At 36.5% G+C, this 14,459-nt stretch overlaps 2 protein-coding genes across 12 annotated transcripts in view; one reads left to right on the top strand and one right to left on the bottom strand.

The window, feature by feature from the left end:
• The window catches only part of UBE3A (ubiquitin protein ligase E3A), an 85,568-nt gene that overhangs the window by 27,436 nt on the left and 43,673 nt on the right, over nucleotides 1-14,459 (bottom strand). For all 11 annotated transcript variants that reach the window (XM_078375688.1, XM_035303553.3, XM_017973220.4 and 8 more), the window contains one exon: nucleotides 1,990-2,288. In XM_078375688.1, the coding sequence (XP_078231814.1) occupies nucleotides 1,990-2,288 (299 nt within the window). The remainder of the gene's footprint in view (nucleotides 1-1,989; nucleotides 2,289-14,459) is intronic.
• Nucleotides 1-14,459, top strand: part of LOC103793567 (uncharacterized) — a 156,488-nt gene that overhangs the window by 120,709 nt on the left and 21,320 nt on the right. The gene's annotated exons all lie outside the window — the stretch shown is intronic.

Here is a 14,459-nt window from a genome sequence, read left to right as displayed (position 1 = left end):
TGTTCTATTAAGAATATATAAGCACCTTTTGCTAAATATCAGTCACCTCTTCCCCAAAAGTGTAAAACCACTGTTATTTCTCATTATTTTCATTGGAAAATTTTACAATACCTTCTTACAAGACAATGCAAAACCCCTATCTAATTTCCTAAAATGTAACAGAAAATACTACTATCTTATTAGGACACAAGACGACACTCTGCTCCCTGAGCAAGTCATAAGGTTAACAAAGACTTGGTCTGCATGCCGTGATATGGCCTATCCTAGGAATCACCGTTCTAGACCCCATGTCCTTTGTTGGTATGTCATGATTTCGGGACATTTTCTAGTGATTTTGATAGTTTATTAATTTTATTTAGAATGAACCTATACTTTTTCTACCCAGATATGTTAGTCAAAAAATACTGTAATTAGATACGAACATTCATGAAGTTTGGGTATCAAGAGAAAGAGGTGTTCTACTGAGAACATACATACTAAACAAAACATTTTTGTAAAGTTTCTTGTGACAAATGTGTGTTCCTGAACATAATTTCAATCTTTTAAATTTTGCACTTAAAAAACTCATGCAAAAACAGACTGTGGGGCAGACCTATACAAAAACAGACCTATACAATTCTGTGATTAGTTCAAACCATAATTAATCATCAAAATAAGAGTACTAGTGTAGATAAAGCATCTCTAATTCCTAATATACTACAGAACATTGGGGAAAAAGTATATTAGAAAGTAGGTGTAAGGAAAAGTCAAAACTGCTAACTGATGTAGACTTGAGCATAAAGACTGGGTAGAGCCACACAATGAGCGCCTCTAAGATGGAGCACGTGGCCAGAACAGCAGCTGCGTACATCCCTCACGTACCACCTCCCCTCACAGCTGGCTGCATCCTACTGTGCCAGCACTCTACATTCAATTACTGCTACTCTGTGGTGCATACTTACTGGAGAATTGTGTATGATAACGTCAGTGCAGCTTCCACATTATACCAACACATACATATTTTGACAACATTTACCTATTTTTCCGTAGTGTGTGAGCTAATTCACAAAATAGAACTATACATTCTGAAACAACAAAGTTGTGTAAAGCGACGAAAATAATTTTATCATGGAAACAGAGTAGAGGTTATAACAGAGTGCCACTTCACTAATTCTTTCAAACTTGATTCAAATGATGTTACTAAAAGTTTTAAAGGCAAATCCTCTAATATTCTCACTTGTATATGTCATAAACAAAAAGCGTTCTCTTTTAAAATACAATCACGTCTGGGTGTGTATGGGAGTGGGAGGTGCTAAGCCCTGGTAGTCATTCAAAAATTCAATTACCTTGTTACTAATTACCTTCACTGAGGAAAATAACTTGCAGTTTAGTATCAGCAACAAGGTAATCGAATTCGCACCTCTGGACACAGGACCATTTAGAAAACAGAAGACCTGAGCCTGAGTGAAGACTGCCATTGGTGGGTCGTGATCCTTGGCAGCATGACTGTACCAAACGACTGGGAGGAGAGTGAGAAGCATGTATTAGAAGGACATGTAGAATTACTTCTCACATAACTACGACAAAATGTCGTCTTGCCTTCAAAACTGGAAAAAACCACTGCGTCCTCCTCCTGCTGCTTCCACATCATCATCTGAGGTTCCAGAACTCATGCCAGATACTTAGTCCAGTTACTCTAAACTCAGATAGGCTTTGTGGCCTAGTTTTGGAGATTAACTACCACTTATAATACATTTACCCTAAGAATTTTTAAAAGTCCAAATCTATTAACAAACCTTTTGGCGTATGCTCTGCTTCTAATTAGCAACACTTAGACCTGTAAAATACAGTTAAGTCATCAATTCAAGTATTACTCCTGTCCTTTACCACAATGAAAATGTGGTTCTACTCTATCAAAACGCCTTAATGTCACATAAGGAAAAACAATACATTTAAATCTCCTATACGGTTTTCAGGCAACAATTCTCAATTAAAAATAAATTGTCTTACCTTTGAAATCGATCCTAGCGCCTTTCTTGTTCATTTTTATCTCAGAGCAGGAGTTGTTTGGGGCACCTTTCGAGTTCTCAAGGTAAGCTGAGCTTGCTCCTTTCTTGGAGGGATGAGGGTCACAGAGTTTTGCATTAATCTTATAAAGCTCGAGGGCTTTAATAGCTGCTGCATTATTATCCATACGAAGAAAAGTTGGACAGGAAGCGCAAAACTCATTCGTGCAGGCCTCATTTCCACAGCCCTCAGTTAACTGGTGGTAGTAGCGTTCTATTAGGTGCTTTGCAGCTGCTCGCTTCCTGTACCAGACATTCAAACAGTAAGCATGGTGATTAGTACAGCTCTCATGTACAAAGCTCAACAGACGATCAAGGCAAACGTGAGTCAAGCATGAAGTAATAAACCTGCGTATAAGACGAAAAGTAGATGCACTATTAACCTACAACTTCTGACTAGTGAAATAGTTAGTATTTTCTAGGATATTGTGATGAAGACTGTCATTTGTTTATGTGACTGTATTTTAACAGAGTATACAACCCTTTGGTTTAAAAGTGGGGAGGGGAGATTCCCTGATGGTATATATGTGCTTAAGTTGTTTAGCACAACAGCTGAAAAATCACAGGGTTTACAGCTAAGAGTTTTAGGATCTATCATTTTAAAAACTAGCATTAAGAAAATGACTCTACTTAAAGCATCAGTCCAGTTCCCTTATAGAACCATTATTTCATTTTTAACAGTTTGTAAATATTTGACTTATAGTTAACACAGAGTATCTATCTGGAATAAAAGCTATTTTTTTCCCAAAAATGAGACTTAAAAATAAAATTTTAAGTGAAATATCCAAAGCTAGTGTTACACTGAAAGAAAGTGGCTGCAGGCTGGGTGAGGTAGCTCATGACTGTATCGATGCCGTAACTTTGGGAGGCTGAGGCAGGCAGAGTGCTTGAGCCTAGGAGGTCGACACCATCCTGGGCAACATAGTGAGGCGACTCTTTACAACGTTTTTAAAAAATATGAGCCAGGTGCAGTGGCATACACCTACAGTCCCAGCTACTTGGGAAGCTGAGGTGGGAGGATCACTTGAGCCTGAGAGTCAAGGCTGTAGTAAACTGAAATCACCACTGCACTCCAAGCCTGGGTGAGGAGCTAGAAAGAAAGAAAAAGATGGGAGCCGCGGTGGCTCAGGCCAGTTGTCCTGGCACTTGAGGAGGCAAGGCTGTGAGTTCAAGGCCAACCTGAGCAACATAAGAAGCTCTCATTCATTAACCAAAACAAACAAACAAACAAAACAGAAAGTGGCTCCAAAGTATACAATCTTAAATCTAAAACCTGTCACTAAACCTCCTCCTTAGTTCCACCACAAGATGGAACACTAAGTTCCATGACACAAAATCTTCTATTCCTTTTACTCTGTGAACTCTGCATACACAGATTACTGTCCTGTTATGACTGTCTGGAGAGCTGCCAAGACTGAGGAAGGAATTACAGGATCAAGTCAGAAGTCAGATGGCATTCCCTCTATATTCAGCACTAAAGAGTCTATGCTTCTACCAACTGATGATAGGAGACTTCCATAATTTAAGCAGAATAAACTACTGGATCCAAAGAAACATTAAGTCACAGCTATTCTTTTTGGTCCCAAATTCACAAGTATGGAAATAGAAACTACAAAGAATCAAAACTGTAAGGAAAAATAATTCAGCTAATTTTCAAAACAGTCACAGAATTATCATACTAACATGTAGGACTAAATAACCAGTGGCATGGAGAAACTCAACAAGGCAGTGAATAAGTGATGAGACACGTAGTCCACTTTTGTCTCAAAAGGAGGACTCTGACTCTCAACTATCCAGGTAGGTGACAAAAAGTGATAATTCACACACATTCAATTCATTCTGTTGCTTATATTTTTTCAAATGTTCCATGCAAAATACCACTCACTGCATGCAGAGAAAAAAGAAAACCCACAAAGCACAGGTAAAACTTGCATAAGCATGACTTAAAGACATTTACTATGTATGAAGATATAAACAAGCCCACCTGAAAATTAAGAACTGTTATCACAGACACATCACTACGTAAAATATGAAAATGAAAACATGTAAAAATGCACGGGCAATGCAGAGTCCAGAAGGTTTCAAACACAGACTGCCATTCTGCAGTAAAGAAAGGGAGATAATGCCGTGTTCTCCCAAACTACCGTGACTTCCCTGGTGAAATGTAATAGGTAACCCTTTCTGGAGGACAGCCGTGAACATGTATCAAAATCTTAAACATGAATACTGTATGAATGGGATCTTACTTATGGGAAATAATTTGACAATTTCACAAAAATGCACTGTTTCTGTATCTGAAAAAAACATGTCTAATAAAAGATTACTTAAATGAACTAATAGATCACACAGTAAAATTAAAACTATCAAGATTTGAATTTGAAAAGGAATAGTTTTCCTGATCTATCACCTACGGACAAAAGTCAGTTACAAAGTAGCAGGTGTAGGATGAACCCATTATTTCAAAGCATTAATAGTATTTTCTCTGGTTGATGTGATTAAATGAGTTTTAAAACTTCTTTCATCTTTTGATTTCTTACTCATTCCTTCTATATTAAAGCATGCTGCTTGAATATTAAAAATTAATAAATATGATAACGAGCAGTTTTAAAACGTCATCTACATGATTTGAATGACCCCAAGATTTACTAAATTGTCTGATTTTTAAAAAATTATCAGTCAAAATACTCAAGATACATTTTAATGTGAACTTCTGTACTAAAATAACCTCCCCAAAACTTGTCAGATCAATAGTACTACTTTAAATACTACATAGGAGGAGAGTGATCATCACGAACAGAACAAGACTGGAAAATCAGAAGACCTGCATTAAGTGTCATCCGTCTGTCTCTAAGTAGCTGTAGGATCCTAGGGAAATAATTCTCTGGGCCTCAGTTTTCCCACCTTTATGAGTTCCTTCAGTTCTAATTTTAAAATTATTCTATGTAACAGGGAGGTGAGCAAGAAACTACTATTTGTTGGATGCCTGATAACATACTAGACACACCGCTGGGCACTCTGACACAGGTCACCTCATTTGAAAACCATGACGTTGAGGATTATCTTCAGTCCACAGCCAAAGAGAGAACGAACTGGCGTCAAATCATGAAACCAAGATCACAAAGAAAGTACAGAACCAAGGCCAGAATAGGAGCCTTTCAGCTTCAGAATCCAAGTCATTTTGATTATATTGTTTTGCAGAAGGTGATTAATTTCAAAATAATTAGTTTTTTAAACAGTCATAATGAAGAATTTTATGGGAAAAAAGTCTCATAACTTATGTGCAACTGAGAAAAAAAATCTGAAGAATCATAATGTGAATCTCACATTTATGCATATATTTGGTACCACAAAGGTAGACCAAGTTTCTTGAAGAAACAGAACCAGTATATTTTGTAAAGTTAATTTATCTCTAATTTGTTGAGAACCTATGTGCTATGCATTTTATAGACATTCCCACTTTAGAAGGGAATAAACCTCAACAGTTAAGAGCTTGCATTCTGAGGCCAGATGCCCAAGTTTGCATGATGGCTTTACCTCTTAATTAACCATATGACCTTGAATGAGTTACTTGACGTTTCTGTATGTCAGTTTCCTCGTAATTGAAATGGTAGTATCTATAAGCATTATCATGGTGGTAATTATTTCTCATATTATCAGTTGTGAAAGTGTGTGTGTGTGTAAAAATAAAGTGCTTAGAACATTGCCTGGCACATACTAAGCAATATGAAACTGTTAGCTACTACTATGATTGTTGTAAGTACTACTCTCACAAGTGTATGAGTTAGCACTATTGCATTCTGCTGATGCTCAGAGATATTACATAAGTCATACATCTAATAAGAGATCCGAATCCAGCTACTAAACTTTAGCTTTTAATAACCATTAAGAGGAGGATTTGAAAGTAGCCACCTGTATTTGATCTGCCTCTCTGTGATGAGTTTACAAATAGCAGCTACACTGTTGAGACAGGACTAAAGGAAGCCACGCCAGAACTTCCATGTTAATGGTGCAATCAACTGTATTAAGCATCCTTCTTTTTTCCTCCAGTGACACCTTAATTTATCTGACTGCAGCTGTATTATTATCTAATTTAGGGCATTGTAATTTAGGGCATGTAAAAGTATTATAAAATTTAGAGCACATAAAAGGCCTCTATGTTGAAATGTATACACTAATAATGACTTTTTGTTATAGTTCCTTTGCAAGGTTAATTCTGGTACCATATGGGTCACTAAATCATAGCTCATGAGTCAAGCTGAGTCAACTACCTGTTTTTATATGTCTCTCAAGCTTAGAATATTTTACATTTTTAAATGGCTGGAAAAAGTTTGAAAAAAGAGTATTTTGTGACATGAAAATGATATAAAATTCCAGTTTCAGTGTCCTTCAAGTATACTGGAACATACCCAAGTTAACTGATTTATAAATATACTATATATGATATGGTTTGCCTGTATGTCCCCACCCAAATCTTACCTTGAATTATACTCCCATAATGCTCATATGTTGTTGGGGGGGGGACCCAGAGGGAGGTAATTTGAATCATGGGGTGGTTTCCCACATGCTGTTCTTGTGGTAGTAAGTTTCATGGAATCCTGTGGTTTCAGGGGTTTCTGCTTTTGCATCCTTCTCATTTTCTCTTGCTGCCACCATGTAAGAAGTGCCTTTTACCTTCCGCCATGATTCTGAGGCCTTCCCAGCCATGTGGAAGTCCAGTTAAACCTCTTTTTCTTTCCTGTCTTAGGTTATGTCTTTATCAGCAGCATGAAAATGGACTAATACAATATACTATATAGTTTATGGCTGTTTTTCATATTACACTTGCAGAGTTGCATGTCTGGCCCCATACCACCACCTACCCTTTATAGAAAAGGTTTGCCAACCCTTAATTTAGCATCTATTATCTCGACCCTCCAGTAAGTGACTCTGCCATCTAATCATTTGGCCTCTTAACTCTCTCTTTCCCCTCAGCAAATAAGTAAAATAAAGGCATACCTTTCCCTAAGTATTATATTATTAAATAAAAGAAGAGAAGAGGGAAAAAGGGAGGAAGAAAGTGAGGAAAAGGAGGGCACAAAAGAAAAAGAAGGAAAGAGGATATTCGCCAGTGAGGTCCCTTTAGAATACCTTATCAGCTGTTCATAATCAAAATTCCTAGAAGAGGAACTATAGCTTACTTGCTATAATTTCTTCACATTCCATTGACTTTTCTTATTACTCAAAAAACGAAGTACTTTACAATCTGTGTTTTTTTTTTTTTTTAAATAAAACAAACTTTTCTTATTTAGTCAGCAATGCAGGTCAAGTGAGACCTTCTAGTAAAAGACCTCCGAAGTTAGACACATAAAAATACTTATCCACTTAAAATAGACAATACTTTACAATTATTTACTTCTGCGATTGAATTAGTGGGACAGTGCTACAAATAGAAGTCCTATGGAATAAATCATACAGGAAGGTCAGAGTTTACTCTAGACAACTTGACAGCAACCACTTTAAAAAAGGTTTCACCTAGAGGGACGTGTACTGATGTTAGCAATTAACTTTCAAATCCATAAAAAATTAAGATGGATTGATTATACAATGAAGGATATATGCTAAAGCAATGCAAATATTAATGGCAGAATCTAGGTGGCAGGCATATGTGTGTCAGCTGTAAAATTTGTGTTCAATGTTTTAGTTCCCACGTATCAGTGAGAACATGTGATATTTGTCTTTCTGGGCCTGGCTTAGTTCACTAAAAAAATGAATTTACCAGACAACTGAAACATAAGTAATGAATACAAGCACTAAGAACATGAAGCAATAGAAACAGCTGTCAGAAACTGAAGGTGTGACAGTGAACACTGACGAATAAGATTAGAATTACAATTAGAATCAGAAATGGCAAAAGAGAAATATTAACTATGAGATGCAATATAAAAACTAATGGCAGATAAAGCAAAGAATAAAGAAAAAAGGGAAAGACTGAAAGGAAAATGTGACTGTAAGTAGAGTGAACTTTGTATCATATAGAAGGTAAAGCAGAATGAACATGTGAGGAACCTAAAAAACATAGAAAATGGAAACAACTCAAGGCTTATATAATTAGTTTATAAAGCTGAAAACCACCACTTAGTGACTTCTCCTAAGTGGAGTCTTATTCTTTCTGGGATGTTGTAAAACTCCATTCTATCTCAAAGTAATTTTTAATGTAAAAATTTGTAAGAATGAGCAACGGCATCCTAAACAGTTCTAGGCCTTGTGGAAATAGATGTAAGAGACATCTGTGACACAGCGATATTCAGTAGGAGGTGAGATCCGCTACAATGGGATGAAGTGAATTCAGATTATTTCGAGACTAAACCTACAATTGTGAACTCATTAGTACCATGAACCAAACAAAAACCTATTAAATATAGAACACAAATCAGTATTTTCAACTGTTTGAAATATGGGTAATACAGAAATAAACTTCAAGAATTATTTTATTCATTTTTATAAGTCTCAATGTCCAGAGTGCTTGATATATGATAAAAACAAAGTAAAATTGTGGAACTAAATATTTACATAATATAATTCATCTGGAAAATGAAAATCTGTCTATTTTAACGTGTCATATTTCACAGTTAGAAAGGAAGAAAAACCCCAAATCAACAAATTAACTTTACATCTTATGAAACTAGGAAATGAAGAACAAATTAGACTCAGAAGTTAACAACAAAAAGTTACAGCAAAACTAAAAAAAGAAAGAAATTTTTTCAATAGAAAAAAAAAATCAACAAAATTAGGAGTAGCTGTTTTATTGACAAATTCTTAGACTAAGAAATGAACAGACACAAATAGCAAAAACTGGAAATGAAAAAGGAGATAATATAACTGTTGCCACAGTTAAATAGGACCGTAACAGACTAATATGAACAACTATGCTCTACCCAGTTTGATAACCTTTGATAATGGAGAGAAACATGAAACCCACCACGACCGAGTCACAAATGCATACGACCTGTGAATGAACCTGTAACTCTTAGAGATTCAATCAGTAACTGTCCAACAACACCAGGGCTTCACTGAAAACTCTTTAAAAGAGGACAGAACCCTTTCAAAATGATTTTATGAGGTAAGCATTACTTAGACATCAAAATCAGACTAATGTACTACAAGAAAAAAGAATCCCTGATAAATACTGACGCAAAAAACATCAACAAAATACCAAGAAACGGAATTCAATAATGCATTAAAAAGATTATACTTCATAAATCCTCAAGTGGGATTTATTAATAAAAGCCAAGGATGGTTCAAAATACAAAGATCACTTTAATACACTGAATTCTTAGGATAAAAACCAATCATCTCAATTGACTCAGAAGAAGCATTTGATAAAATTCAGCATCCTTCTGTGATTTAAAAAAAAAAGGCCAGTGTGTGGTGCTTGCCTGTAATCCCAGACTTTGAGAGGCTGAGGTGGGTGGATCACTTGAGGCCAGGAATTTGAGACCATCTTGGCCAACATGGTGAAACCCCGCCCCTACTAAAAATACAAAAATTAGCTGGGTGTGGTGGTGGGTGCCAGTAATTCCAGCTACTCAGGAGGCTGAGGCAGAAGAATCACTTGAACATGGGTGCAGAATCTGCTCTAGACAGGTCATCACTTTTCACTATTTATTTTACATGGCCTTCCTAAGAAATACTGACCTTTTTGGAAACTACTGACTTTGGGCTTCTAGGACACTATTTCTTGGTTTCTCCCTTCTCTCTGGCTGTTTACTGAGACTTCTCTTCCAAATTTGGAGACTTTGTACTCTCCAGGGATCAGCTATCAGATACTTTCTCTTCTAAATTTCCCTTCAGACAGTTTCATCTTCTTTCAAGGATTGAGCAGTAACTAAATGACTTCCAAGTATCTACTTCAGTATAAATTCTGCTTGTCAGGCTATGTAAAATGGGCTTTTCAAGGAATCTGATGTTTAAAGAAAGAGAAAGCCACAGGATTTCAATATCACAGAGATGACTACGGAAGAATAGCAATAAAAAGAGAGGCAATTTAGCAGAGGTGAAATCACAAAAGGTGACTAGGAGCTGATGACACCAAGGGTGGGAAGAATGTTTCAGATAGAGGAAAATGAGTAAGTAAAAGCACAGGGCCCTGAGAGCATGGCATTATAAGACAATTCCAAGCACTTCAAGAGCCTAAAGTTTAGGAAAAGGTTCAAAAATATGAACATGGAGAGGCAGAGAGAAGCCAGATCATGGAAAACCTCACTAGCCGTAAGTCCTCTTTTTAGTCAAAAGAGGAACAATCTAATACAAGTGAAAGACCTTCTCCCCATAAAAATGCATGCACACTTCAGGAGTGCACATGCACTCTTCCAAAAGATTCATAAACCACTATATTCATGAACCATTAGATAAGAATAAAAACAGCAGGAGTCACTGAAGGGTTTTAAGCAGCCAAGTGACTAATAAAATTTGCCTTTTTTATAACTGGGACCAAAGTGGGCAACACTAGAGGCAAGCAGCAATATAGTTAGGTCACGACTACCGTAATCAATTCAGACAAAGAATGTAGTAGCAGCAAGGAAAAAAAAAAGATGAAACTGACCCAGGAAAGATTTAAAATAAGCAGTTTGGAAGAGGTACATAAGCTGGAAGAGCTAGGGTTTTTGGTATGGGCAATAAGATACGCTACAAGCTAAGCTGTTAATAAAAACAGGCCTTCATCAGCATTTAGTAAGTGGTTTATTTATATTATGTCACTGAATACTCAATTACGTTAAGAAGGAGACAGTAGTTAAAAACAGAACTTGGCGAATCAAAAGTTCTGCGAATTTGGGGAAATAGCAACCCTTTTATTTTCATGGATCAGTTTTGGCTTTGACCCTCATTTATAGCTGACAAGAAGTTCTCTGTACTAAAGGTAAACTATTCTCAATGTTTCCAAAAATCTGTTGGGAATAATTAAGACATAAATAAATTCAAAATTCACATGATTATAAAAATCTTTCCTAAGATAACGTAACATAGCCATGTTTTGCTCATTCTGCTTTGAGAAGATTCAGCCAGAAGCAATTCATCCATTCAGTTATCCCTACAGTGAACCAGAAGTATCCCTCCTGTGAACTAGAAGAGCTACACAAAAGGTTTACGTTTATATGATGCTTTGTGTGGTAGAAAAGGGGACGGATTGTGACTCGTGTCACTTCCTTGCCTGACGCCTTTCATGGGCTCCTGTGTCTATCAGAAGAAAGCAAAGGCCCTTAATATGGTCCTGGCTTTCTACATCCAAATGCATTTTTTCACTCCTTCTCCCATCACCTAACTCTTTATTATAGCATCACGGAATTTCCTACCATTCAGTGGTCTTGCTCTATCTTTTCTGATTCCAGGTGTTAGAAAAGTTATTCTTCCTGTCTAGAACACTCTGATCCTTAGTCATTCCCAGTCGCTTTTAAGATGATTAGGTATTCTTCTTCTGTGGTCTTACAGCAACCAGTACCTGTTCTCACCATTATATGTTATTATAACTGCCCATTAATTAAATGGGAAGCTGAGACACATAACCCAGTAGCTTATAACAAATTACAGATGCTCAACAGAGTTTTCAGTTTCTCTTCTGATACTGTCTAGATAACAGTGTCAGTTAAACCTGCCTTTCTCTAGTTATTCGACCTTGAAGGGAAATAGATGTCACAATACCTCCTGGTTTCTTGAGTATGTCGGAAGCATACAAAAGGACCTTCTTGATAGGATATCAGAACCTACAGGAAACGCTTCTGAAAATATAAAAACCACCTATTTGATTAAAGAGACTTCTTTTACTTCACAAAATATTTCAGGATGTTACTTGACCCATAAGTGCTTATAGATGTGAAGCACACAAAAGTGAGAAGTCATGTAGGAAATAAAAGCATCCGAGCCATGTTTCCATGATCTACTCAGCTCTCCTATCAAACTGCAGATAATGCATGTGGATTATGGTGCTTAATGACTTGTTATGTGGTAAATGCTCAAAAAGATGATAGATTATTACCCACATCCTATAGGCTGTGTATATATTTATCAGTTTATATATACATAAATTGATCCTAAAAAATTCTTCCTACATTTCTGCAAGAGGATTAAAAAGGCAGAAACAAACATGAATTTACTAGCTTCATTCTGTAGGCCAGACACTGCCATTAGGCTTCCATTCTAGTGGTAAAGGAGTAAAACAACAAAGAACTCAATATGCAAGAAGTCAAATGACATTAAATCCCATGAAGAAAAATGTAGCAAGGTAAGGGGAATGCGGAAGATTGAACATGAGCCTTCTTTGATGCAGCTGGTCAGAAAAAGCATCATTTGAGCAGAGAGCGCTCTCTGAATCAAGTGAGGAAGGCAGCCAATGGATTATCACAGAGAAGGGTCACACACAATAGTTCTAAGCTTTAAGACACAACAACTTTAGATAGAGATGAGCAAGTGAGGTAGAGAGATCACAGAAGTGAAAGGAAGCCAGTTCATACAGGGCATGCAAATCTCCAGATTTTACTTTAAGAGCATAGGATGGGAAGCCTCTCAAAGGTTCTGAGCATAACATGGTTTAACCCAGATTTTTAAAGATCACTCCGGCTTCTACCAGAGAATACACTGTAAAGCGCGAGAACTACTAGGAAACACTTTCTTTCTTTTGACAAAAGATGATGATGCCTTTAAACAGGGTAAACAATGGTTTTAAAAAAACCCATAAATTACAGATATTTTGAAGGTGTAGCCAACAATATTTACCAGTAATCTTAGTATATGACTTAGATAAAAGATGCTTCTAAGGCTTTGGGCTGCACATGAGAGAACAAGAGCTGTTACTGACTGAAATGGCAAAAGATTATGAGAGAGGTAGGTTTGGGAGGATGAAAATCAGGAGCTCTACTTTGGACATGTTAAGTTTGAGAATCAGAATTAACTGCTGGATAAACGAGTCAACAGTTCAGAGGGCAAGAGTTGTCGATGGAAATAGGAGAGCTATCAAAGTGTAAAAGATACAGCTCTAATCTAGAAAGAACAAAAATATCCCCAGGACTTGGGTCCTGGGGCATTTCTGATATTTACAGTAAACCGAGCATTGATTAAAACTGCCTTGCTTTACTGAACCATAAATCACTTGCTGTATTTACCCCTGCTCCATTTATACACCTGAAAACACAGCCTTGGAGTTAGATGTAAAGAATAATTATCAAACGTAAAAAATCTGAAATTATTGAAAAACTGATATGAAATCATTAAGAAAACTAAGGTGTCTAAATTCATACATACAGGGAGATTCTACAACATGGCGTTTATTAATTTAAACAAAATCCATGGCCAGGCACAGGAGGTCATGTCTGTAATCCCAGCACTTTGTGAGGCCAAGAGTTCAAGACCAGCCTGAAGAACGGAGTGAGACCTTGTCTCTACAAAAAGGAGGAAAAAAAAAAAAAAAAATTAATGTTTTAGCCTGGCATGGTGGCATGTGGCTGTAGTCCTAGCTACTCAGGAGACTGAGGCATGAGGATCACTTGAGCCCAGCAGTTCAAAGTTGTGTATGAGTTGTGTATGTAGTGGTCTGATCACACCACTACAAGACAGTCTCAAACAACATGCAAACAAAACAAAACAAAAAAATACAGGTAAAATAAACATAGAAATAAATGAAAAGATCTAGGTTACTGCATTAGTTTCTAGGCTTAACTACAAAATGGTATCCAGTTGTTAAAATTTTTTGCTTAGAACAGGAGTGTTAATAATTTTTTTTTTTACTATGCTTGTCCACATCCTAGGAAATAGACCACACTAAGAATTCCTAAAAACGAACAGGAGTATTCTTTAAGTGCATATAAATTATTATTTAAGATGCACTCCAGGCGTTCCTTAAATTAAAATATACAAATGCATGTCAAAGTACCAAAAAAAAAAAAAAAGATCATGCTTCAACAAATGTGGGATGTTGCCATTAATGGACAGTTAGTTCTTAGTAAAACCAAGAATCCTTCATTACCTATTTTATAAATGAGGACAGATACTATTAAGATACTAGCATTACTCACCTTACTCAAAGTGCTGCCTCGCTATGGTTTCTAGATATAGGAATGTGAGAAATGATGGCAGCCTTGAAGGTTTAGAGCTATATTCCCATACCAATTAGGGCTAGAAACTTAGCTCTATGGAGACATTATGGTAGGTCTAATTTCCTGTTAGTCTACTCTAACACAGTCAAGTCAAACAGTATGAAAGCTTGCTTAATTCAATAAGGACTGAATGACAAGAGTGTTACCTGGAAACTTGTAACAAATAATCATGCCTCACACATTCATCTTTAAATCTTTTTACTACCAAATGCAAGCTGCATCTATCCTCTTCCATTGTAAACTTGACTAATCCTCCTAACTTGGTCCAGAAAGAATGAGTTGAAAGATGAAG

Source organism: Callithrix jacchus, chromosome 6, assembly GCF_049354715.1.
Source record: "Callithrix jacchus isolate 240 chromosome 6, calJac240_pri, whole genome shotgun sequence".
Lineage (NCBI taxonomy): Eukaryota > Metazoa > Chordata > Mammalia > Primates > Cebidae > Callithrix > Callithrix jacchus.
Note: the sequence above shows the minus strand (reverse complement) of the source record. Positions and strands in the feature narration are given on the sequence as shown.